The sequence below is a fragment of the Ranitomeya imitator genome, chromosome 5 (assembly GCF_032444005.1).
Source record: "Ranitomeya imitator isolate aRanImi1 chromosome 5, aRanImi1.pri, whole genome shotgun sequence".
In the NCBI taxonomy this organism is placed as follows: domain Eukaryota; kingdom Metazoa; phylum Chordata; class Amphibia; order Anura; family Dendrobatidae; genus Ranitomeya; species Ranitomeya imitator.
Genome location: NC_091286.1, coordinates 544,564,415 through 544,589,214, shown reverse-complemented (window position 1 = coordinate 544,589,214; position 24,800 = coordinate 544,564,415). Strand labels below are relative to the sequence as shown.

Here is a 24,800-nt window from a genome sequence, read left to right as displayed (position 1 = left end):
ATTTCTGAGGTTCACTGTTCTGTGTTGGCTGGTCATCCTGGTATTTTTGGTACCAGAGATTTGCTTGGTAGGTCCTTTTGGTGGCCTTCTTTTTCACGTGATGTGCGTTCTTTTGTGCAGTCCTGTGGGACTTGTGCGCGGGCCAAGCCTTGTTGTTCCCGTGCTAGTGGGTTGCTTTTGCCATTGCCAGTCCCTGAGAGGCCCTGGACGCATATTTCTATGGATTTTATTTCTGATCTTCCGGTTTCCCAGAAGATGTCTGTTATCTGGGTTGTTTGTGACTGGTTCTCTAAGATGGTTCATTTGGTGCCTTTGCCTAAATTGCCTTCCTCTTCAGATGTGGTTCCGTTGTTTTTTCAGCATGTGGTTCGTTTGCATGGTATTCCGGAGAATATTGTGTCCGACAGAGGTTCCCAGTTTGTTTCTAGGTTTTGGCGGGCCTTTTGTGCTAGGCTGGGCATTGATTTGTCTTTTTCTTCTGCATTTCATCCTCAGACAAATGGCCAGACCGAGAGAACTAATCAGACTTTGGAGACTTATTTGAGATGCTTTGTGTCTGCTGATCAGGATGATTGGGTGGCCTTCTTGCCTTTGGCCGAGTTTGCCCTTAATAATCAGGCTAGTTCGGCTACTTTGGTTTCGCCTTTCTTTTGTAATTTTGGTTTTCATCCTCGTTTTTCTTCTGGGCAGGTTGAGCCTTCTGACTGTCCTGGTGTGGATTCTGTGGTTGACAGGTTGCAACAGATTTGGGCTCATGTGGTGGACAATTTGGTGTTGTCTCAGGAGGAGGCTCAACGTTTTGCTAACCGTCGTCGGTGTGTTGGTTCCCGGCTTCGGGTTGGGGATCTGGTCTGGTTGTCTTCCCGTCATGTTCCTATGAAGGTTTCTTCCCCTAAGTTTAAGCCTCGGTTTATTGGTCCTTATAGGATTTCTGAGATTATTAATCCGGTGTCTTTTCGATTGGCGCTTTCGGCCTCTTTTGCTATCCATAATGTCTTCCATAGATCTTTATTGCGGAAATATGTGGTGCCCGTTGTTCCCTCTGTTGATCCTCCGGCCCCTGTGTTGGTTGATGGAGAGTTGGAGTATGTGGTTGAGAAGATTTTGGATTCTCGTTTTTCGAGGCGGAGGCTTCAGTACCTTGTCAAATGGAAGGGTTATGGCCAGGAGGATAATTCTTGGGTTTTTGCCTCTGATGTCCATGCTGCTGATTTGGTCCGTGCCTTTCATCTGGCTCGTCCTGATCGTCCTGCGGGCTCTGGTGAGGGTTCAGTGACCCCTCCTCAAGGGGGGGGGGGGGTACTGTTGTGAATTCTGCTTTTGGGTTCCCTCCAGTGGTTGTAGTTGGCAATGCAGTTGTCCCTGAGTTGCAGACCTGGTCAGGTGTATCTGCTGATTGCAGTTCTGACTGGGGTATTTAGGTGTGCGTGCAGGATTCATTAGTCCTTGGCAGTTGTCCATGGTTATGGGAGGTTTTGGATCTTTGTCTGGTTCCTCCTGCCTTGCTGCCAATTCAGCAAAGATAAGTGTCTGGTTTTTGTCTCTGTGGCACACATGCTGTGTGCTTAATAATTCTGTGCTATTCATTTGTTTTCTCTTGTCCAGCTTAGATTGTGTCAGTGTTTTCTCAGTCTTGTTGGATTCTCAGGAGTTGCAGATATAAACTCCACATCTTTAGTTAGATGGTGGAATTTTTTGTATTATCTGCTGTGGATATTTTTTGGAAGGGTTTTAATACTGACCGCTTAGTATTCTGTCCTATCCTTTCCTATTTAGCTAGAGTGGCCTCTTTTGCTAAATCCTGTTTCCTGCCTGCGTGTGTCTTTCCTCTACTACTCACAGTCAATATTCGTGGGGGGCTGCCTATCCTTTGGGGTTCTGCTCTGAGGCAAGGTAGATTTCCTATTTCCATCTATAGGGGTATTTAGTCCTCCGGCTGTGTCGAGGTGTCTAGGATTTGTTAGGCACACCCCACGGCTACTTCTAGTTGCGTTGTTAAGTTCAGGATTTGCGGTCAGTACAGTTTCCACCAACTCCAGAGAAAGTTCCATGCGGCTCCAAGGTCACCGGATCTGTTGTGAATTCTGTGGCTGAATTCACTCCTGTGGTCACAAGTGGTACTGCAGCTTCTGAGCTTCCTCCCTCAGGTGTTCTGGTGAGCTCGTTAACTGCTTCATTACTTAACTCCGCCTGATGCTGCTATCCTTGCTCCTTGTCAATGTTTCAGTGTTGGATCTGAGCTTCTCCTGATTGTTCCTGTGACCTGCTGCTCTGTATAGCTAAGTGCTTTTTGCTTTTTTGTTGCTTTTTTTCTGTCCAGCTTGTCTTTTGTTTTGCTGGAAGCTCTGAGACGCAAAGGGTGTACCGCCGTGCCGTTAGTTCGGCATGGTGGGGTTTTTTTGCCCCCTTTGCGTGGTTTTGCTTTAGGGTTTTTTGTAGACTGCAAAGTTCGCTTTACTGTCCTCGCTCTGTCCTAGAATATCGGGCCCCTCTTTGCTGAATCTATTTCATCCCTACGTTTTGTCTTTTCATCTTACTCACAGTCATTATATGTGGGGGGCTGCCTTTTCCTTTGGGGAATTTCTCTGGGGCAAGTCAGGCCTATTTTTCTATCTTCAGGCTAGCTAGTTTCTTAGGCTGTGCCGAGTTGCCTAGGTAGTTGTTAGGCGCAATCCACAGCCGCTTTTAGTTGTGTTTAGGATAGGATCAGGTGTGCAGTCTACAGAGTTTCCACGTCTCAGAGCTCGTTCTTGTATTTTTGGGTATTTGTCAGATCACTGTGTGCGCTCTGATCGCTAAGCACACTGTGTTTCTGGATTGCCTTCATAACACCTGTCATTAGCAAACATAACACGGATCATAACAATAGTCCTCACAACTTCTATTCTCGTTTCTTTCTAATTCGTTCCAGTTTTTTCTAGTTCTCCGTCCCCCAGGAATGTTATGGCTAGGACGCACCCGTTTGATGGGTAGGCTCGGAGTTCTTCCGGGACCCTAGAGACGCCCCTCTCCACGCGTTGCCCCCTATGTCTGCTTAGGTGATGTAAGGTAGACAGCCAACCTATAATTAACTGTCCTGCGGAGTTTGAAGTAAGGCATAGAGTCAGTTACTTCTTCGGTGTTCCGGCTACGCGCCTCAGTAGGATGTTGCCGTTCTCCGGGCACGACTCCTACTGGCTCTCCTTTGTGCTTAATCTCGTTTCTCACTGTTCACAATATCCTTCGCTTCGTGTCTCTTTCTTAGGATACCGCTGCGGCGTGTTCAGGCGTGGTTCCGTAACGTCCTATTCTGGTCGCTAGGTACCTGCCAGGTTCCCATGCCTGACAGGGCCCCCCCTGAATCTTCTCCCTGCAACACCCCCTGCCACGGGATGTTGCCTGAATCAAACCCAGTCAGCTTCTGACTAACTTCCTATCCAACCCCTAGTTTTACCAGTGTGAGGAGTGGCCCAATAAATAAATCCTTTTTCTCCCCCTAGTGGCCGGAGTGTGAAGTGTAATGTGTGCTGGTGATACCTGGTCAGAAGAACTCCTTTAGTGCCATCAGACGTACCATCACTCCCCTTAGTGGCAGAGCGATGTTACTGCAACGACCAGATCTCTGGGGCGCTGCACTATCACCTGATATCTCTTCTCCTTTACGCCTCAAAACAACTGGAACAGCATGTCCATCTTGAACTGTCCTCCCACCTCTCCTCCTGCTTCCTCTTTGACCGGTTACAATCTGGCTTCCGACCCCATCACTGAACTGACACTGCCCTAACTAAAGTCACCAATGACCTACTAACCGCCAAGAGCAAGCAACACTACTTTGTCCTCCTCCTGGACCTGACTTCTGCCTTTAACACCGTGAACCACTCTCTCCTGCTACGGGAGACTTAGCCCTATCCTGGATCTCATCTTATCTAACAGAATGAACATTCAGTGTCTCCCTCTCCCACACCACCTCCTCAACTCGCCCCTTGTCTGTCGGTGTTCCTCAAGGCTCAGTTCTAGAACCCCTACTCTTCTCCATCTACACCTTCGACCTCAGACAGCTCCTAGAATCCCACGTTTTGCAGTATCATCTCTACGCCGATGACACGCAGATCTACCTATTCAGATCTGACCTCACCTCCTTACTCACCAAAATCCCACACTGTCTGTCTGCTATCTCAACCTTCTTTTCTGCTCGTTTCCTAAAACTGAACATGGACAAAACAGAATTCCCCACCTCACTCTACCCCTCCACCAAACCTATCCATCAATGTCAATGGCTGCTTACTTTCCCTAGTCCCACATGCCCGGTGCCTCGGGGTGATCCTCGACTCTGCACTCGCTTTCATGCCACATATCCAAGCTTTTGCCTCCTCCTGCCATCTCGAGCTAAAAAATATTTCCCGGATCAGTAAATTCCTTGACCACGAAACTACAAAAACACTAGTGCATGCCCTTATCAACTCCCGCCTTAACTACTGCAACCTCCTACTCTCTGGCCTCCCCTCTAGCTTTCTGGCACCACTCCAACCCATCCTTCACTCTGCTGCCCGACTGTCTCTCGGCTATTCCCCAGCCTCTCCCCTATGCCAAGCCTTTCACTGGCTTCCTGTCATCCAGAGACTCCAGTTCAAAACGCTTACTATTACATACAAAGTCATCCACAACCTGTCTCCTCCATACATTTGTGACATGGTCTCCCGGTACTTACCTTTACGCAACCTTTAATCCTCACAAGATCTTCTTCTCTACTCCCCTTATCTTTTCTTCCCACAACCGCATCCAAGACTTCTCCCATGCTTCCCCCATACTTTGGAACTCTCTACCCCAACACATCAGACTCTCGCCTACCATGGAAACCGTCAAAAAGAACCTGAAGACTCACCTCCTCCGACAAGCCTACAGCCTGTAGTGATCCTCAACCTACTGAATCGCCACATAACCAGCTCTACCCTCTCCTAGTGTATCCTCACCTATCCCCTGTAGACTGTGAACCCTCACGGGCAGGGTCCTCTCTCCTTCTCTACCTGTCAGTGCCTTGTTTTTGCTCATGTTTATTGTATCTGTCTATATTTGCTCCCTTTTCACATGTAAAGCGCCATGGAATAAATGGAGCTATACAAATGTATAATAATAATAATAATACTCACCTGTCCTTCCACTGAAGCTCCCTGTCCAGTCCCCCAGTCTTTGCTTTAGATCTACCAGCCGGTGATTTTCAGTGCCATTTGTCATACCCCACATGACCGCATGAGATCCATTAAGCCCTGGAAGACCCAACGGCTGTAGGACAGAAGATATAAAACAAAGGACAAGGGGAAAGAGGGGATCTACAGCAGCAGAACTGGTGAGGTGGGGGCCGAGCCCAGAAGAATATGGTCCTATTGCTTTTTATCTCCTTCACTCCACTCCTGCCTTGAGGGCTGAAGAATCTTAGATTAAAGTAAATATCTTTTGGGGGTAATTTCGCTCTGTGTTAAATCGATTTCCTCTGAATTTTCCAGCCAGCTCTGCTATATCAAACGGAAAATTATTTTTTTTTAAAAATTGCTCATATTTAGCAAGAATGGTAAGTAATATCCATCTATATCATATTTGTCCACTATCCCTGAGGTTGCTAGTTAAAGAGAGATCATGACTATCGGAAAAGATTACAAATCTCCCAGGGGTCACAAAAGCTTCCATAACATCACGGAGAGCACTGCTTATGGAAGGTTTCTTGTGTGTGTTGACAGTATGTGCTGTTATGAGTTGGAGCACACAGTCACGGGCATGGGTTAATGAGAAATAGGTTGTGGAGGGGACTTGGAGAGACATGACTTGCTAGTCCAAAGTTGGTAAGTATGACTTATAGCTCAGAATATTAACATTACTACATCAGCAGCATTTACTTTGAATAGAAAAATAATGATACGTTTGTTCACATTTCATTACTGCCTTCGGACGAGACTAGAAGAATTCCCAGCGTATACCTTTAACAGGTATGAGGATTCAACAGCGCTGAGAATGAGGAGACAGTAGTCCTTAGACCAACAACTATTTATTTGATTAACACAATCAAAGGGATGCCTATGGCACAATATCAGGGAATAATAAAATGGTGAAAATGAAGCAAATTATGTTACAAAGAATATACAGCAATTCTGATAAACAAGATATTAACACAATGCTACTTACACACTATCATTCTGTTACTACAATGATGTCTTAGTCCTTATACCCCAACCTAAAGGGCATCGCCGTCACTATCAGGCCCATCACTGTCGTCACTATCTATGCAACACAAGACGTCACATAGGCCCTAAGAGGGGTCGACCATACTACCCATTAGGGTTCATACTCATTTGCGAGAAAAATGGATGAGTGCAACCCAATAAAATATCGGATTGCACTGGGACCAATGTTATTCAATGAGTTATCTCTCATCTGCGATTTTTTTTCTCAGCTGAAATCAGACTGAGAAAAATATCGCAGCATGATCCGTATTGCTGCAATTCTCGGAGAAGACTCACCAATGTAAGTCAATGGGTGCGAGAAAAAAAATCGTACAGTGCTGTGCGCACATGCGAGTGTTGTCTGATTTGTTCGCACTGATGTCATTTGAAAAGCCGGTAATTCATGTCCAACGTACAGTAAAATCACACTGACAGGTTAAGAATAGAAAAGATAGAATAGATATATACACATAGAATACATACATACAGTTAGGTCCATATATATTTGGACAGAGACAACATTTTTCTAATTTTGGTTATAGACATTACCACAATGAATTTTAAACAAAACAATTCAGATGCAGTTGAAGTTCAGACTTTCAGCTTTCATTTGAGGGTATCCACATTAAAATTGGATGAAGGGTTTAGGAGTTTCAGCTCCTTAACATGTGCCACCCTGTTTTTTAAAGGGACCAAAAGTAATTGGACAATTGACTCCAAGGCTATTTCATGGACAGGTGTGGGCAATCCCTTCGTTATATCATTCTCAATTAAGCAGATAAAAGGCCTGGAGTTGATTTGAGGTGTGGTGCTTGCATTTGGAAGGTTTTGCTGTGAAGTAAACATGCGGTCAAAGGAGCTCTCCAAGCAGGTGAAACAAGCCATCCTTAAGCTGTGAAAACAGAAAAAACTCATTCGAGAAATTGTTACAATATCACGAGTGGCAAAATCTACAGTTTGGTACATCCTGAGAAAGAAAGAAAGCACTGGTGAACCTATCAATGCAAAAAGACCTGGGCGCCCACAGAAGACAACAGTGGTGGATGATCACAGAATACTATCCATGGTGAAGAGAAACCCCTTCACAACAGCCAACCAAGTGACCAACACTCTCCAGGAGGTCGGCGTATCAATATCCAAATCTACCATAAAGAGAAGACTGCATGAAAGTAAATACAGAGGGTTAACTGCATGGTGCAAGCCACTCATAAGCATCAAGAATAAAAAGGCTAGACTGGACTTTGCTAAAAAACATCTGAAAAAGCCAGCACAGTTCTGGAAGAACATTCTTTGGATAGATGAAACCAAGATCAATCTCTACCAGAATGATGGAAAGAGAAAAGTATGGCGAAGGCGTGGTACAGTTCATGATCCAAAGATTACCACATCATCTGTAAAATACGGCGGAGGCAGTGTGATGGCTTGGGCATGCATGGCTGCCAGTGGCACTGGGTCACTAGTGTTTATTGATGATGTGACACAGGACAGAAGCAGCCGAATGAATTCTGAGGTATTCAGAGACATACTGTGTGCTCAGATCCAGCCAAATGCAGCCAAACTGATTGGTCGTCGTTTCATACTACAGATGGACAATGACCCAAAACATAAAGCCAAAGCAACCCAGGAGTTTATTAAAGCAAAGAAGTGGAATATTCTTGAATGGCAAAGTCAGTCACCTGATCTCAACCCAATTGAGCATGCATTTCACTTGTTAAAGACTAACCTTCAGACAGAAAGGCCCACAAACAAACAGCAACTGAAAACCACCGCAGTGAAGGCCTGGCAGAGCATCAAAAAGGAGGAAACACAGCGTCTGGTGATGTCCATGAGTTCAAGACTTCAGGCAGTTATTGCCAACAAAGGGTTTTCAACCAAGTACTAAAAATGAACATTTTATTTAAAATTATTGAATCTGTCCAATTACTTTCGGTCCCTTTAAAAACAGGGTGGCACATGTTAAGGAGCTGAAACTCCTAAACCATTCATCCAATTTTAATGTGGATACCCTCAAATGAAAGCTGAAAGTCTGAAGTTCAACTGCATCTGAATTGTTTTGTTTAAAATCCATTGTGGTAATGTCTACAACCAAAATTAGACAATTGTTGTCTCTGTCCAAATATATATATATGGACCTAACTGTATATATATATATATATATATATATATATATATATATATATATATATATTAGTTACACATATATACAGTATATATGTTTATATATCATAGACAGATAGATAGCAGAATAGCCGATAATTCATTTGTCGGCTTCTGCATAATCATTGCAGAAACCGACAGGGTAGGAGACATGGTTTACATACAGTAAACCATTGCAGAACAGATTTATAGATGTCAGTGTCTAATACTTTCAGTACTATGTGTGTGTAAAATTTGGGATCTGTTTGTATTTAATAAAATATTTTTTTCAAGGCAAAAAGGATTGGACTGGAGTGGAGTGATGTTGTAGTACAATTTTTTTTCTATCCCAGACAATCCCTTTAAAGTAAAGACAGCAATTACTATTTTGTCCATGGGCAATAACTTTGGTCATTAAATAATATAAAAGTATTTAATAAACTGTTTAATGGGCACCTGTTGTAGAGGATACCTGCTTTCCATATTAGTCATGGCCGAAAGTGTTGGCAAACTTGAAATTGTTCTAGGTATCATATTGCCCACACCTGTTACTTGCCACAGGTGAGTTTCAATGAGAATCACATGCTTAGAACAAAATTGTTTACCCACATTTCTAGAAAGATACCAAAAATTTTGTGCCTCCCATTTTGGGGGTTTTGTGTGAAATTATGTCCAGTTTGCATTTTTTTCAGTTATTTTGTGTTGTTCCAATACACACAAAGGAAATAAATGTGTCTATAACAAAACGTGACATTGCAATAATTTTCTGGGAGAAATACTTCACTTTCTGGAACAATTTCAAGAGTGTGAACACTTTCCACCATGACTGTATGTATTTATTATAAATAAAGCATTCATTCTCTAGTACAATTAGAATTACTTTATGTTATTTAGAAGCCTCCAAACTATGAACAATCACAATATGGTGCGGATCCTACATAGAGGAATAATGCTCATTCTTTTGAAAGTGAAGCATCATCGCCCTCTAGTGGGAAACATTCAGAATAATCTACTTCTGAGATCATATAATACAGTCACAAATGATGAATCAGGTGAAACATCTGAAATCCCTAAACCCTGTCCACAGTGGTAAACAAAAACCCCATATAAAATAGGCTACAATAAAGATGCAAATGGAAAGATGAATTTGGTTCAAAACAAATCATGCAGTGTAATTGTATTTTTTTCCAAGTGCTTCTATGGTTTCAAGTATGCTTCTTATGGAGCCTCATGATTTTTTGGATTCCTTCTCAGTATAACCAAAAAGTACATCTTGTGTTAGGTGGATGTTGATATAAGGAAATCAAAAGAACATCATAGGGTGCCATGACAAGAATTTAACGCATTATCTGTTACTCATCTGTCCTGTTTCTTGCTTACTCACCTATTCCGAGCTTTGTTTCTCCATTTCTCTATGGTTTGCACTCTGTGCTAATCAGTACTGTGTTACTATTGTAACCTAATTTCCACCTCTTAATTTCATCATCTAGAGCCTGTTAAGGCAGCCACCTGAGTATTCAGGTAGTAGTGCACACTGCTATTACGTGCTTTCTATGGGGTCAATCCACACTGCTGCAATCAGATGGCTATATACTCAACAAGTCCTATGTGCTATCTTGCATCAAGCTCCTACTTCCAATTGAGCCCCACTGTTTCTGGTGCACAACTGTGCTGTATTAAAGTACCTGCCAGCCTACTCTTATTTGCTATGTTAAGGTGCTGTCCACACCCTCAACTTTCCTGCAACTACGTAACTGAATGTCTACTCAACTCTACAGCTCCTGTATACTATCAGCACTCCTTCATCGGGTACACGATTGCATATACAGCTCTGTTGTTCCTCTGCTTATCCGCATTTCTGAAATAAAGTGACTCACCTCTGCTGCTCCTGTGTGATCCACATCCTAAAAGGGGCCTGATTACTCTGCTGTTCCTGTGTGCTGATTTCCAATACAACTCTGTTGTTCCTGTGTGCTGATTTCCTATACAACTCTGCTGTTCCTGTGTGCTGATTTCCTATACAACTCTGTTGTTCCTGTGTGCTGATTTCTTATACAACTCTGCTGTTCCTGTGTGCTGATTTCCTATACAACTCCGCTGTTCCTGTGTGCTGATTTCCTATACAACTCTGTTGTTCCTGTGTGCTGATTTCCTATACAACTCTGCTGTTCCTGTGTGCTGATTTCCTATACAACTTTGCTGTTCCTGTGTGCTGATTTCCTATACAACTCCACTGTTCCTGTGTGCTGATTTCCTATACAACTCTGCTGTTCGTGTGTGCTGATTTCCTATACAACTCTGTTGTTCCTGTGTGCTGATTTCTTATACAACTCTGCTGTTCCTGTGTGCTGATTTCCTATACAACTCTGCTGTTCCTATGTGCTGATTTCCTATACAATTCTGCTGTTCCTGTGTACTGATTTCCTATGCAACTCTGCTGTTCCTATGTGCTGATTTCCTATACAATTCTGCTGTTCCTGTGTGCTGATTTCCTATACAATTCTGCTGTTCCTGTGTGCTGATTTCCTATGCAACTCTGCTGTTCCTGTGTGCTGATTTCCTATACAACTCTGTTGTTCCTGTGTGCTGATTTCCTATACAATTCTGCTGTTCCTGTGTGCTGATTTCATATACAATTCTGTTGTTCCTGTGTGCTGATTTCCTATACAACTCCGCTGTTCCTGTGTGCTGATTTCCAATACAACTCTGTTGTTCCTGTGTGCTGATTTCCTATACAACTCTGCTGTTCCTGTGTGCTGATTTCCTATACAACTCTGTTGTTCCTGTGTGCTGATTTCTTATACAACTCTGCTGTTCCTGTGTGCTGATTTCCTATACAACTCCGCTGTTCCTGTGTGCTGATTTCCTATACAACTCTGTTGTTCCTGTGTGCTGATTTCCTATACAACTCTGCTGTTCCTGTGTGCTGATTTCCTATACAACTTTGCTGTTCCTGTGTGCTGATTTCCTATACAACTCCACTGTTCCTGTGTGCTGATTTCCTATACAACTCTGCTGTTCGTGTGTGCTGATTTCCTATACAACTCTGTTGTTCCTGTGTGCTGATTTCTTATACAACTCTGCTGTTCCTGTGTGCTGATTTCCTATACAACTCTGCTGTTCCTATGTGCTGATTTCCTATACAATTCTGCTGTTCCTGTGTACTGATTTCCTATGCAACTCTGCTGTTCCTATGTGCTGATTTCCTATACAATTCTGCTGTTCCTGTGTGCTGATTTCCTATACAATTCTGCTGTTCCTGTGTGCTGATTTCCTATGCAACTCTGCTGTTCCTGTGTGCTGATTTCCTATACAACTCTGTTGTTCCTGTGTGCTGATTTCCTATACAATTCTGCTGTTCCTGTGTGCTGATTTCATATACAATTCTGTTGTTCCTGTGTGCTGATTTCCTACACATCTCTGCTGTTCCTGTGTGCTGATTTCCTATACAACTCTGTTGTTCCTGTGTGCTGATTTCCTATACAATTCTGCTGTTCCTGTGTGCTGATTTACTATACAAATCTGTTGTTCCTGTGCTGATTTCCTATACAATTCTGCTGTTCCTGTGTGCTGATTTCCTATACAATTCTGTTGTTCCTGTGTGCTGATTTCCTATACTACTCTGTTGTTCCTGGGTGCTGATTTCCTATACAACTCTGCTGTTCCTGTGTGCTGATTTGCTATACAACTCTGCTGTTCCTGTGTGCTGATTTCCTATAGAACTCTGCTGTTCCTGTGTGCTGATTTCCTATAGAACTCTGCTGTTCCTGTGTGCTGATTTCCTATACAACTCTATTGTTCCTGTGTGCTGATTTGCTATACAACTCTGCTGTTCCTGTGTGCTGATTTCCTATAGAACTCTGCTGTTCCTGTGTGCTGATTTCCTATACAACTCTATTGTTCCTGTGTGCTGATTTCCTATACAACTCTGCTGTTCCTGTGTGCTGATTTCCTATACAATTCTGTTGTTCTTGTGTGCTGATTTCCTATACAACTCTGCTGTTCCTGTGTGCTGATTTCCTATACAACTCTGTTGTTCCTGTGTGCTGATTTCCTATAGAATTCTGCTGTTCCTGTGTGCTGATTTCCTATAGAATTCTGCTGTTCCTGTGTGCTGATTTCCTATACAACTCTGCTGTTCCTGTGTGCTGATTTCCTATACAACTCTGCTGTTCCTGTGTGCTGATTTCCTATACAATTCTGCTGTTCCTGTGTGCTGATTTCCTATACAATTCTGCTGTTCCTGTGTGCTGATACCCTATACAATTCTGCTGTTCCTGTTTGCTGATTTCCTATACAATTCTGCTGTTCCTGTGTGCTGATTTCCTATACAACTCTGTTGTTCCTGTGTGCTGATTTCCTATACAATTCTGCTGTTCCTGTGTGCTGATTTCCTATACAACTCTGCTGTTCCTGTGTGCTGATTTCCTATACAACTCTTTTGTTCCTGTGTGCTGATTTCCTATACAATTCTGCTGTTCCTGTGTGCTGATTTCCTATACAACTCTGTTGTTCCTGTGTGCTGATTTCCTATTACAACTCTGCTGTTCCTGTGTGCTGATTTCCTATACAATTCTGCTGTTCCTGTGTGCTGATTTCATATACAATTCTGTTGTTCCTGTGTGATGATTTCCTATACTACTCTGTTGTTCCTGGGTGCTGATTTCCTATACAATTCTGCTGTTCCTGGGTGCTGAATTCCTATACAACTCTGCTGTTCCTGTGTGCTGATTTCCTATACAACTCTGTTGTTCCTGTTTGCTGATTTCCTATACAATTTTGCTGTTCCTGTGTGCTGATTTCCTATTCAACTCTGTTGTTCCTGTGTGCTGATTTCCTATACAATTCTGCTGTTCCTGTGTGCTGATTTCCTATACAACTCTGCTGTTCCTGTGTGCTGATTTCCTATGCAACTCTGCTGTTCCTGTGTGCTGATTTCCTATACAACTCTGCTGTTCCTGACTGCTATCTGCACTCCTTTAACAAGGTACCTGATTGTCAAATCAACTCTGATGCTCCTATGTGTCATTCTTACTCCTGCATCAAGGCGCTGTCTGCACATTGGTCTCTGCTAAATCTTGTACTTCCATCTCCACTGATCCACATGCCGTCTTATATATCGTGGTCTGTTGGCCATGTGGCAAGTCCAGTTCCACTGCATCAACGTCTCTCAGTCCATGCATTTCACATGATACCATATTAAAAATGTTTCTGTTTTTCCCAATTTAACAAGAAAATGTAATAATTCAATTTATGCTACATCGTCTTTATAAATAAAAACTGTGCTTATAAGAATATTCATATAGTTTTGAGCGTCATGTATTATATTTGATTTCCTTTATGATGTCTGATTATATTATTTACGGTGTTTTGTGTTTGTTACTTCCAAAATTCTTCATATAATATAGGACTAATCACCAACACAGCAGGAGCCATATTAAATTTTCCAGTAGTAAGAAAAATCCCTCATCGTTCCAATACCTGTATATACCTTATAAATAAGCATCTCCCAATGACAAAGCTGCTGATAAGCCATTTATTTTTATGATTATGCTCAGTGAAGAATACAATAACTGTGACGAGACTTATTAGGAAATATGCGACAGAACATAATTGGCGATGTATTGGACGGCCAGTGTAGTTTCTTTACAGGTTGCTTTTATCTTAGACTCAGGTAGGAGGAAGCCATGTTTGCCCGTGTCCCGCAGCTCGAAGGTGAAGGCATACTGGATTCCTTGTGAATAGGCCCAGTCATCTGAAGATCCAGAAGTGGGATCTAGAAGATGCAATTTCACTGCGTTAATTGTATTATATTCGTTAATAGTATTGTCTCTTTAAGTTGTAATTTTATAAAACTTTTTTTGCTGCATGTGTCATAAATAGAAGTCACTTCCGGAAGAAAAGCAGCCTATGTGACCTTCCTGGAAATGCACTTGCTGAATTCCTCTACAGGTCGGCCATATCTGTTTAGCCATTCATTTAGCCCACTATTTCTTTTCCTATCTTCTACAATGTCTTTTAATGTGCTTCTGTTTCCACTTGCATGAAGGAAGGGTCTGGTTTACACCTACCTGCTGGATAGGTGGTAATTGTTAGATCTGTGTGATACCCATTGCTGAGATACCCACTGATGGCCAATACCAGGAACTTTTGTCCCTATTCTTCCCTTACTACAAGACTGTGGCCTGAAGCAGTTTAATGAAGCAGCAGGTCATGCATAAGCCCTGCCAAATCATAAAAAACCTACTGGGCTATCTTCATGTCTAAGGCACACGTACAATCCGCGGCTCAAATTAACTCCAGTTTGCAGCCTGAAGAAAACAAGGGGAAAAAACTGAACAGAAAATCTCAAATCACGTGATCAGTGAGGGTCCATGTCACACCAATCTTACTATTATAACCTAACCAATAGATAGGTGATCATTTTTGCAGACCGGAATATTCCTTTATCACTTCAAAATATCAACTTTCTAGATTCCTATCGTTTTTACTCACACTAATGTTTACGGCCATTTGTTACTGAAGTATTCTTCTGTCTGATCTCTACAATTTACAGTCTATAAAGATCTCTGCATCCAGACCTTTTTATTCCTCCAATCACTCCTTATATACTATTAGCTTAAGATGCTATAAAGGTCACTTACACCCCTACATGTCAGACCATAAAAGGGTTGTCTACCTTTAGGGACTTTTTTTAAATAAATTAATTAATTAATTTATCTTGACTTAAATACATGTATTTGGGGCAAAAAAAATATTTTTGCAACTGTGTTTCATTAAAAATGTTGCACCGTTTTGCTTTTACAGCTTCTTTGCTTCAACTTTCATGTGGTCGTAGTCATAAATCAGTTTATGGGAGCTCAGAAAAAGACATATAAACTCCAGGGATCAGGGTCAGACTGATCAGTTAAATAGCTTGGGCAGTCTCAAGAACACTGAACACCTGGAGAAAGTCCAGCACCTCCCAGTCACAGATTGGACAGGACACCTGAGCTGCCAATCAAAGCACCAACAGCTCACCACACCCATCACAAGGTTGGACAGCCAAGCCATCAATCAAAACACTGACAACTCAGCGTGATCCAGTTTCCATAAGACAGCATAACAATTACTCACTGAGCGGAGGAATCGTGACATAAACCCAGTTGCTAAAGTTATTTTTAGCCCCAATTAGATGCATTTAAATAAGAAAATGTAGACAACCTATTTATCCATAACGGCTCCCCTATTCTCTCCTGTCATGTTCTATTTATTTCCTTTTATAACCTTCTCTACACACAATTATAGGTTTTCTCTTGTGCTGCACCTATCCTGTAAAACTGGTTCTTAAAATAGTAGCATTATCTCATTTATCTTGTTTAAAGGGAATCTGTCACCCCCAAAATCGAAGGTGAGCTAAGCCCACAGGCATCAGGGGCTTATCTACAGCATTCTGTAGTGGTGTAGATAAGCCCTCGATGTATCCTGAAAGATGAGAAAAAGAGGTTAGTGTGGCACCCCTAGGGGTATTTGCCACAAAAATAGTTACTGACACTAAATATAAGTACTAAGATAGCAAAACTGCACTACCACCTCCGGCCAGAAGGGGGAGCTCCAGAGACTCCCCTTGATCCATTCTGGTCTGAGAGAAGAACTGGCAGTTGGGCTAAGGAGCTGAAAGTGAGAGGTCATACAGCTGAATTTCTAACAGCCCTATGACGGTTTCCAGGCCCAAATCACGGGCCTGAGGAGAAAAGGGACAGAGAAAAAGGACATTGTGAGAACCGGGTAGCATTAATCACTACCCAGAACAGGCGCAAAGACGGATACCGGATCCGTGGCTGTATTCATTATATATAATACAGCAACCGGAAAAACGTGAGGTGATATCAGCTTTACTAGGGCCGGACGCAGCAACAGACACAGAGTTCAGCGGTACTCCCGGAGGGGGTAAGCCGATAAAAGGACTCGGGTTGCCCGTCGAACCAGGACCCGGAGGGGACAGATTGGGCCGGCAGCCAGTTCACATACAGCAGCAGGGCCACACAGAAATTGCGTACAATAAGAGGCGAAGACCCCGGCAGGGTCAAAGTAATTCAGAGTTCCCATACAGACTCCGGTGACAGGACTGGTTGTAAATCTCTTTATGTTAAAGTAAACTGGTTAAACGTTTCAATGCCTCAGCCTTTCATTTGGACAATAGCCATCTATCCAGGATCGGGATCGTCACCGCTGGGAGAACCTGCTGCTGATCAAGTAAGTGCCTGTCCCCTCACGATACCCCTAACACTGTGCATTGCCTGAGGCCACAGCACCGGGTCAAGCCACTCGTGACATCCCGCTTAAGAGACAGACCCCATTGGTCCGGTGCTGGGTATCCCGGTCTCTTGGGCGTCACAATTGGTGTCACGAACAGGATTCAGCCAGCCCGTATACCGGGTATTGTGTGCCGTGATTGGAGCCCAAAACTGTGAAAACTTGGATGAAAAATCTTGAAAATTGACTTTATTAAAGAAAATTCCATTTCCCATTAAAAACTATTGAAAGTGACTTTTCCCCATTGGTTATAATGGAGTAAAGATGGCCGCCATCCCCTGAGGTAATCACCTCATAACCGTTAGGCACGAGACTGTTAATTGAGCTATGCCATTACCTGATCCCCAGTCTGACTGAAAAACTTCAGAATCCGCCATTACAGAGCGCGCGGCGGGCGGGAGCAGCAGGGGGCGTGTCATTGTGGGCGGCACCAAGCTGAGCGCTCTGACGTCAGAGCAAGGGGAAAACCAATCCTGCTGCACAGCGGAACAAATCTATACTATCCCGACGGAAGCAGAGGACCGGAAGGGTCCAGATTAACTAAGGGGGCACAGTATGTCGCAGCACGGAGACTGTGCTGATGCCATATACCCCGGGTGGCCCGTGGCTTCCAATGTATGAAGGTGAGCCTAATACCCTTGAAGATTTCAGAGAAAAGATGCTGGCCCATTTTAACATGTTCCCCGTGGGTGAAGTTCAGCATGTTAGTCTCCTGATGATGCAGTTAAGTGGCCATGCTAAGCGAGAAGTCACAGCATGGGCAGCTGATCTAAAAGGCACTGTTGAACGCATATTTGCTGGATTAAAAGCTACATTTGAAACCACTGCCAGCAGCAAAGCTAAAGTACGATTCTTTAATTGCAGACAAAAAGTTAATGAGGGCGTGAGAGACTTTGCCTTAAACCTGCAGGAAGCCCTTAAATCACTTACACTGGCTGAACCCATTTTTAACACCGGAGCGGATAAACTGCTAAGAGATCAATTTATTGAGGGACTCTACACCCCTTCTCACCGGGGGCATGTGAGCATGCTTGTATTTAAGAACCCTGAATTGACATTTGCCCAATTAAAGGAGAGCGCTATACGTCTCCAGCTGGCAGAGGCACCTCGGGATCAGGAGCCTGCGCAACCCATGGCAGAGGCTCCTCAACAACAGGGAGTGCCAGTGACATCAGCTATGTCCGGGGCCATTGCTAAGCCCCTGGGGCCCAGTACTAATTAGGCTCTTCAACAAAAGCTTGACTCTTTAACTGATGTTGTTGCTTCAATGGCTAAAACCATGCAGGAGATGAGAGGACCCAAGATGGAGTTGGTAAACCGTAGAGAAGATGTTCCATGGATGAGACCCCGGAGATACCCGACATGGAGAGGACGACCCCGCGACCGCTACCAACCGGATGGACAGCCCATTTGCCGCCGTTGCCAGCAGCCAGGCCACTTTGCACGAGATTGTGATTGAAACGGGAATCCCCTGGGAATGCGGGCCGCTTCGCAGGAATGAACTTTCAAGGCCCAACACCCTGGCACGACAGGTACATCGGAGGACGACCCATTATCCCTATCATGCTGGACGGAATTCCCCTCAACGCTTTGCTGGACACAGGTTCCCAGATTTTATCTATACCGTATATCCTTTATAAGAGGTACTGGGCTGATGCAGATATTGATAAAGGACCCTCTGATGTTGAACTAGATATATGGGCCAGTAATGGTAAGTTGGTACCGAAACTAGGATTCAGGGAGATGACCATAAAGATTGGTAAAGTAGAATTGAAGAAACAGGGTATAATTGTTGTTGATGTTGACCGGCGGAACTGTGAACCAACTATATTGATAGGAATGAATGTGTTAGAGAACTGCTTTTCCGAAGTTATTTCTGTCTAACAGCAAATTGCTGAAACTGCCCAATCCTGCCAACAGAGAGTTCTCCGGAGGGAAATAAAAGTATTGATGTTAAGGCAACAGGTAGAAGTTGCAGGTGGAGAAATCGGCAGTGTGAGGGTAAGTGATCCAACGTCTATTGTAATCCCACCAAAAACAGAAATGCTGGTATGGTGTAGAGCAGCCATTGGTACTAAGGGACGAGATTATCAAGCCTTAATAGAACCAGTGTACACCGACAGCAGGCCCACTATACTCACAGCACGAGGGGTAGTCGAGGTACACCGGGGACGAGTGCCGGTACGACTTTTGAACTGTGGAGAGGAAGAGGTCACTTTGCCAAGGTATGCTACAGTGGCAAAGCTATATACTGTTGACAACAATGCCATCACAACCATTGAGCCCTTAGAACCAACCTGTCAGGTGGAAGTCAACGGCTCAGATGGAGAATTAGAGGATTGGTGCCAACAGCTACACGTGGGCATAAATTCAACACCTACCCATCAAAAACAAGGGGTGTATAGGCTAGTGACGGAATATGAACAAGTCTTCAGTAAACACCCATTGGACTTCGGACGGATAGAAGGGGTAGAACACACAATCCCCACCGGTGACCATCCCCCAATAAAAGAAAGATATAGACCCATACCGCCCGCTCACTATCAATGTGCAAAAGATATGCTGAGGGAGATGAAACAGGCCGGGGTAATAAGAGACAGCTGTAGCCCCTGTAGTGATTGTCAAAAAAAAAGACGGAACCATGAGAATGTGCGTAGACTACCGGCAGATTAATAACATCACCCATATAGACGCCTACCACTTGCCTAGGATAGAAGAGTCCTTGACCGCTTTGAAATCTGCTAATTATTTTTCCACCTTAGACTTAACAAGCGGGTATTGGCAAGTCCCTGTGGCTGAGAGAGATAAGGAAAAGACGGCATTCACCACACCAATGGGTCTAAGTGAATTTAATCGCATGCCGTTTGGACTCTGCAATGCATCCGGTACCTTCCAGCGGCTGATGGAATGCTGCCTCGGACACAAGAACTTCGAGACCGTCCTCCTGTACCTAGATGATGTAATCGTTTACTCAAAGACTTACGAACAACACTTAAAAGACCTGGCAGAAGTGTTCTAAGCCTTATCCAGGTATGGCATGAAAATCAAGCCATCCAAATGTCACCTTCTCAAGCCAAAGGTACAGTACCTGGGACACATCGTGAGTTCGGAGGGAGTAGCACCGGATTCTGAGAAAATAACCGCCATAAGGGATTGGCCGAGACCTACCAGCGCAAAAGAAGTGAGGCAATTCCTGGGATTGGTGGGTTACTATCGCAGATTTATAAAAGGATTTACCAAGTTGGCAGCACCCTTGCAAGATGCCTTGGTAGGACAGATGAAGAAACCTTCAAACCGAAACCCTCCTTTCCAGTGGAACGACGAAAGGGAAGACTCCTTTGAACAACTAAAGAAGGCACTAACCGGTGAAGAGGTTCTGGCATACCCAGATTACCATCAACCTTTCATCCTCTACACTGATGCCAGTAATGTGGGACTAGGAGCGGTGCTGTCACAAAAGCAAGAAGGTCGGGAGAAAGTCATCGCCTTTGCAAGTAGAAAGCTCCGGCCTACTGAAAGAAATCCAGAAAATTATAGCTCCTTCAAATTGGAACTACTGGCAGTAGTTTGGGCTGTGACTGAACATTTCAAACACTATCTGGCCGCTGCAGAATTTATTGTCTATACTGACAACAATCCGTTGACCCACCTGGACACAGCCAAATTAGGTGCGTTAGAACAGCGATGGATAGCCCGGTTATCTAATTACAACTTCAAGATCAAGTATCGAGCAAGTCGCAAGAATGGAAATGCTGATGCCCTATCCCGGATGCCACACTTGAGAGATGTAGAAGAAGAAACGGGGGAGCTTGAAGAAATTGAACTACCAGCCTTCCATCATCCCAAGGCAAAACATCATCAGTCAAGTACCTATCAGAAACAACAAGAGGTGAATTTTAATCCGTTAGCACACCATAGATGGGCTGACTACCAAGACAGCAATCCGGCTGTGAAGTTGGTGAAGGAACTGTTAACTGAGCAAAGTGCATATCCCGATGAGGATGCCCCAGAAGAGACGCATCAACTCTGGAAAGAGAGAGGCAAAATGTTCCTGTATCAAGGGAAGCTCTGTAGAAGGTACACCAATCCGAAAACACATGAATTGGTTTGGCAGATTATCGTGCCTAAACAAGATGTCAAGATGGTCCTCGAAGCTTACCATAATGGTGCTGGTCACTTCGGTTGGAAAAAGTTAGAAGTACTTCTAAGAGAGAGATTTTATTGGGTCGGGATGAGAAAATCAATCGAACAGTGGTGCAGAAATTGTGGCCCGTGCAACCTCAGAAGAAACGATCAAAAGAACCAAAGAGCACCACTGCAGCCCATAATCACCAAACAACCACTTGAACTTGTAGCCATGGACCACGTGAAGTTGACACCAAGCCGGTCTGGCAATGTCTATGCCTTGACCATCGTGGACCATTATTCACGCTTCTTGGTAGTAGTACCCGTAAAAGATCTGACAGCAAAAACAGCAGCCAAAGCGTTCCAAACGTACTTTTGTAGACCCCATGGATAACAGGTTCTCACCTACCAAGGTACAGCCTTTGAATCAGAGATCTTCAGAGAATTCTGTAATATGTATGGTTGCAAAAAGATCCGGACGACGGCCTATCATCCACAAACAAACGGCTTATGCGAGAAGATGAACCATATTGTAATAGACCTACTAAAGACTTTACCTGAGACAGAAAGGAATCAATGGCCAGAGAAATTGCCTGACTTGGTGGATCTGTATAATCATGTCCCGGTGAGCTCCACCAACTGCACCCCAGCTTACCTTATGCGTGCAAGACCCGGCCAATTACCAATCGATCTAGAAATGGGAATTCTGAAACCAGATGCAGAAGTTCAAGACTCCAATTGGGATATCATACGGCAAAAGCAGTATCGTCAAGTGCAAGAGAGTGTGGAAAGAAGCCTTCAGCAAACTAGAGAAAGACAAGAGCGAACTTTCAACCAGAATGTTCTAGCGACCCCATTAAGACCGGGTGACCAAGTGCTCAAGAGAAACCGTCGAACCAATAAACTAGACAATCAGTGGGAAGCCGTACCCTACACAGTTTTACCAACAAGAATGGATAATCCTAAAATGTGTCTCATTAGCAAAAACGGAGGCTTAACATCTGTATTAGTGTCAAGAGACAATCTTAAATTGTGTCCAGAAGCATTGAAAGAGCCAGACGTTGTCCAGCCAGAACCAGAAGTTATTCAACCCATACAGGTTCAACCAGTAAAGGAAAAAGAAGAGGAAATGTATCACACCTGTATAGGAGACTTTCCCAAAACCCTACTAACATACCATGGTGCAGTAGTTGGTTCCCATGGTGGCCTTTTACCCAACACCGAACCCAATACCAGAAGTCCCAAGACAGGAAGAGGCTGACCCCGTACTACAGGAGGTTCCAGGCCAGGAAGAACAGATTCCTGATCAGAGTAATTCCATTCACGGTGGACTTGCCAACTCCATAGTCATGGAATTATCTTTAGCAGAGTGGGCAGATACTACATCCGCAGTAGACAGTAGTACACCACATGGAGAGATACCGCTATTACGTAGATCACAGCGTAGTACCCATGGTCAATTACCGGCCAGGTATGCAGATTACCAACTATAAAACTATAGTCATTGTTATCATTCTGCAACGTTTAAGCCCAGTGCCTACAGAGACTTGTCTGTATGAACTTCTTGCATATTCTTGAACTTGTTATCAACCCGGAGGCACTAAATCAAAGCTCCGGAAAGACTGCTTTTTGAACCTTGCTTTTTGCTCTTTTTGAACTTTCTTTAGATTTTATATTGACAACTCTGTTGGAAAAATGGAACTAAATTCCTGGACACAAAGTGCAGTGCCTTTCCTAGTACCTTCAAGGATAGAACTGTATTAATGGACGCTATTTGAAGTGACTTTTTACAGAACTCTATTTTTGTTTCCTTGAGTGGTCTTTGTAACTTTTCATTTTTAAGACTCTGTACATATTAATTGTTATTTCAAAATGTTATCGTCCCACAGTCCTGGAGTACTGTTCTTAACTAAGGGGGAATGTGGCACCCCTAGGGGTATTTGCCACAAAAATAGTTACTGACACTAAATACAAGTACTAAGATAGCAAAACTGCACTACCACCTCCGGCCAGAAGGGGGAGCTCCAAAGACTCCCCTTGATCCATTCTGGTCTGAGAGAAGAACTGGCAATTGGGCTAAGGAGCTGAAAGTGAGAGGTCATACAGCTGAATTTCTAACAGCCCTATGACGGTTTCCAGGCCCAAATCACTGGCCTGAGGAGAAAAGGGACAGAGAAAAAGGACATTGTGAGAACCGGGTAGCATTAATCACTACCCAGAACAGGCGCAAAGACGGATACTGGATCCGTGGCTGTATTCATTATATATAATACAGCAACCGGAAAAACGTGAGGTGATATCAGCTTCACTAGGGCCGGACGCAGCAACAGACACAGAGTTCAGCGGTACTCCCGGAGGGGGTAAGCCGATAAAAGGACTCGGGTTGCCCGTCGAACCAGGACCCGGAGGGGACAGATTGGGCCGGCAGCCAGTTCACATACAGCAGCAGGGCCACACAGAAATTGCGTACAATAAGAGGCGAAGACCCCGGCAGGGTCAAAGTAATTCAGAGTTCCCATACAGACTCCGGTGACAGGACTGGTTGTAAATCTCTTTATGTTAAAGTAAACTGGTTAAACGTTTCAATGCCTCAGCCTTTCATTTGGACAATAGCCATCTATCCAGGATCGGGATCGTCACCGCTGGGAGAACCTGCTGCTGATCAAGTAAGTGCCTGTCCCCTCATGATACCCCTTACACTGTGCATTGCCTGAGGCCACAGCACCGGGTCAAGCCACCCGTGACATCCCGCTTAAGAGACAGACCCCATTGGTCCGGTGCTGGGTATCCCGGTCTCTTGGGCGTCACATTAGATTATACTCATCCTGCTGCAGTCCTGTCCGGGGCCTCCCATCTTCATCAGATGACGTCCTCTTCTTGTATTCACGCTGCGGCTCCAGCGCAGGCGTACTTTGTCTGCCCTGTTGAGGGCAGAGCAAAGTACTGCAGTGCGCAGGCGCTGGGCCTCTCTGACCTTTCCCAGCGCCTGTGCACTGCAGTACCATTGGGCCGGACCGCAGCGGGACCGTCCCTGGGTGAGTATAATATAACCTCTTTTTCTCATCTTTCAGGATACATCGGGGGCTTATCTACAGCATTACAGAATGCTGTAGATAAGCCGCTGATGCCGGTGGGCTTAGCTCACCTTCGATTTTGGGGGTGGCAGGTTCCCTTTAATAAATTCCAAGAAACTCTGACTTCCTCAATATTTCCTATTCACCTTGATTAGAATTATCTTGTTACAATTTGTCACATCGGCTTAACCCCTTATAATATCACATCTTGGCTCTCTTCTTTATGTAGAAAGGAAACTCTTGTGCACTCTTGTCCATTTTCTGTACATCTTATGACAAATATATTATCTTATAGAATTTGCAAATCTGCTTTTAATGTTGGCACCTTGTAAATTAGGATGATAATATTATTTCCAGAGTTATTCTGTGGCATTGACAGTCTATTATATGTTACTGTGTACTATATATATTCCTATGTTACTAATGTTTATTACTATTATATGATATTACAGAAATGAAGCCATTTTCTTCTAAATTCTCTTACTACTAAAAGAAACGGAGAACAAATATAAAAGCAATATTCATTAAAATACAAAAATTAGAAAGTGAGTGGCTTACAAATGGTGGATGCGGAGGGTCCGTAGGAGTATAATGTTTTATAAAGACTGGATAATTTTGATATGGCTCCTTTAGCTATTTCATCCTGGGTAAAAACAGAACATTTTCTTTACTATGGTAATAAATAAAACAGTGAAATATTTTCAGATCATTAGCGTTTTGTGGTGCCTTTGTAGCACAGACATGGTGGGGTGGTCTGTTGTCTCAGTGCAGAAGTTATTGTAAAGTGTAAAGTTATCAAATGGAATAATAACGTCAGTCAGGGATCCATCAATGTATCGCTATGTATGGATTTATTGTCAGATAAACAGGTATGTAGAAATGAGTGAATTCCTTTGAATGAAATTCAATTAGCCTTGAATTTCACAATTTTTTTTTTGTCTTTTCCAAGAATCCAAATTTTTTAAAATTTAGGCTATAT

At 43.6% G+C, this 24,800-nt stretch overlaps 1 protein-coding gene across 1 annotated transcript in view; it reads right to left on the bottom strand.

The window, feature by feature from the left end:
- Window positions 1–13,849: 13,849 nt before the first annotated feature.
- The window catches only part of LOC138638371 (carboxypeptidase B-like), a 46,784-nt gene continuing 35,833 nt past the window's right edge, over window positions 13,850–24,800 (bottom strand). Inside the window, exons 10-11 of the mRNA XM_069727605.1 lie at window positions 24,380–24,464; window positions 13,850–14,103 (exon numbers count right to left, since the gene is read on the bottom strand). Of these exons, the coding sequence (XP_069583706.1) occupies window positions 13,916–14,103; window positions 24,380–24,464 (273 nt within the window). The 3' untranslated portion in view covers window positions 13,850–13,915. The remainder of the gene's footprint in view (window positions 14,104–24,379; window positions 24,465–24,800) is intronic.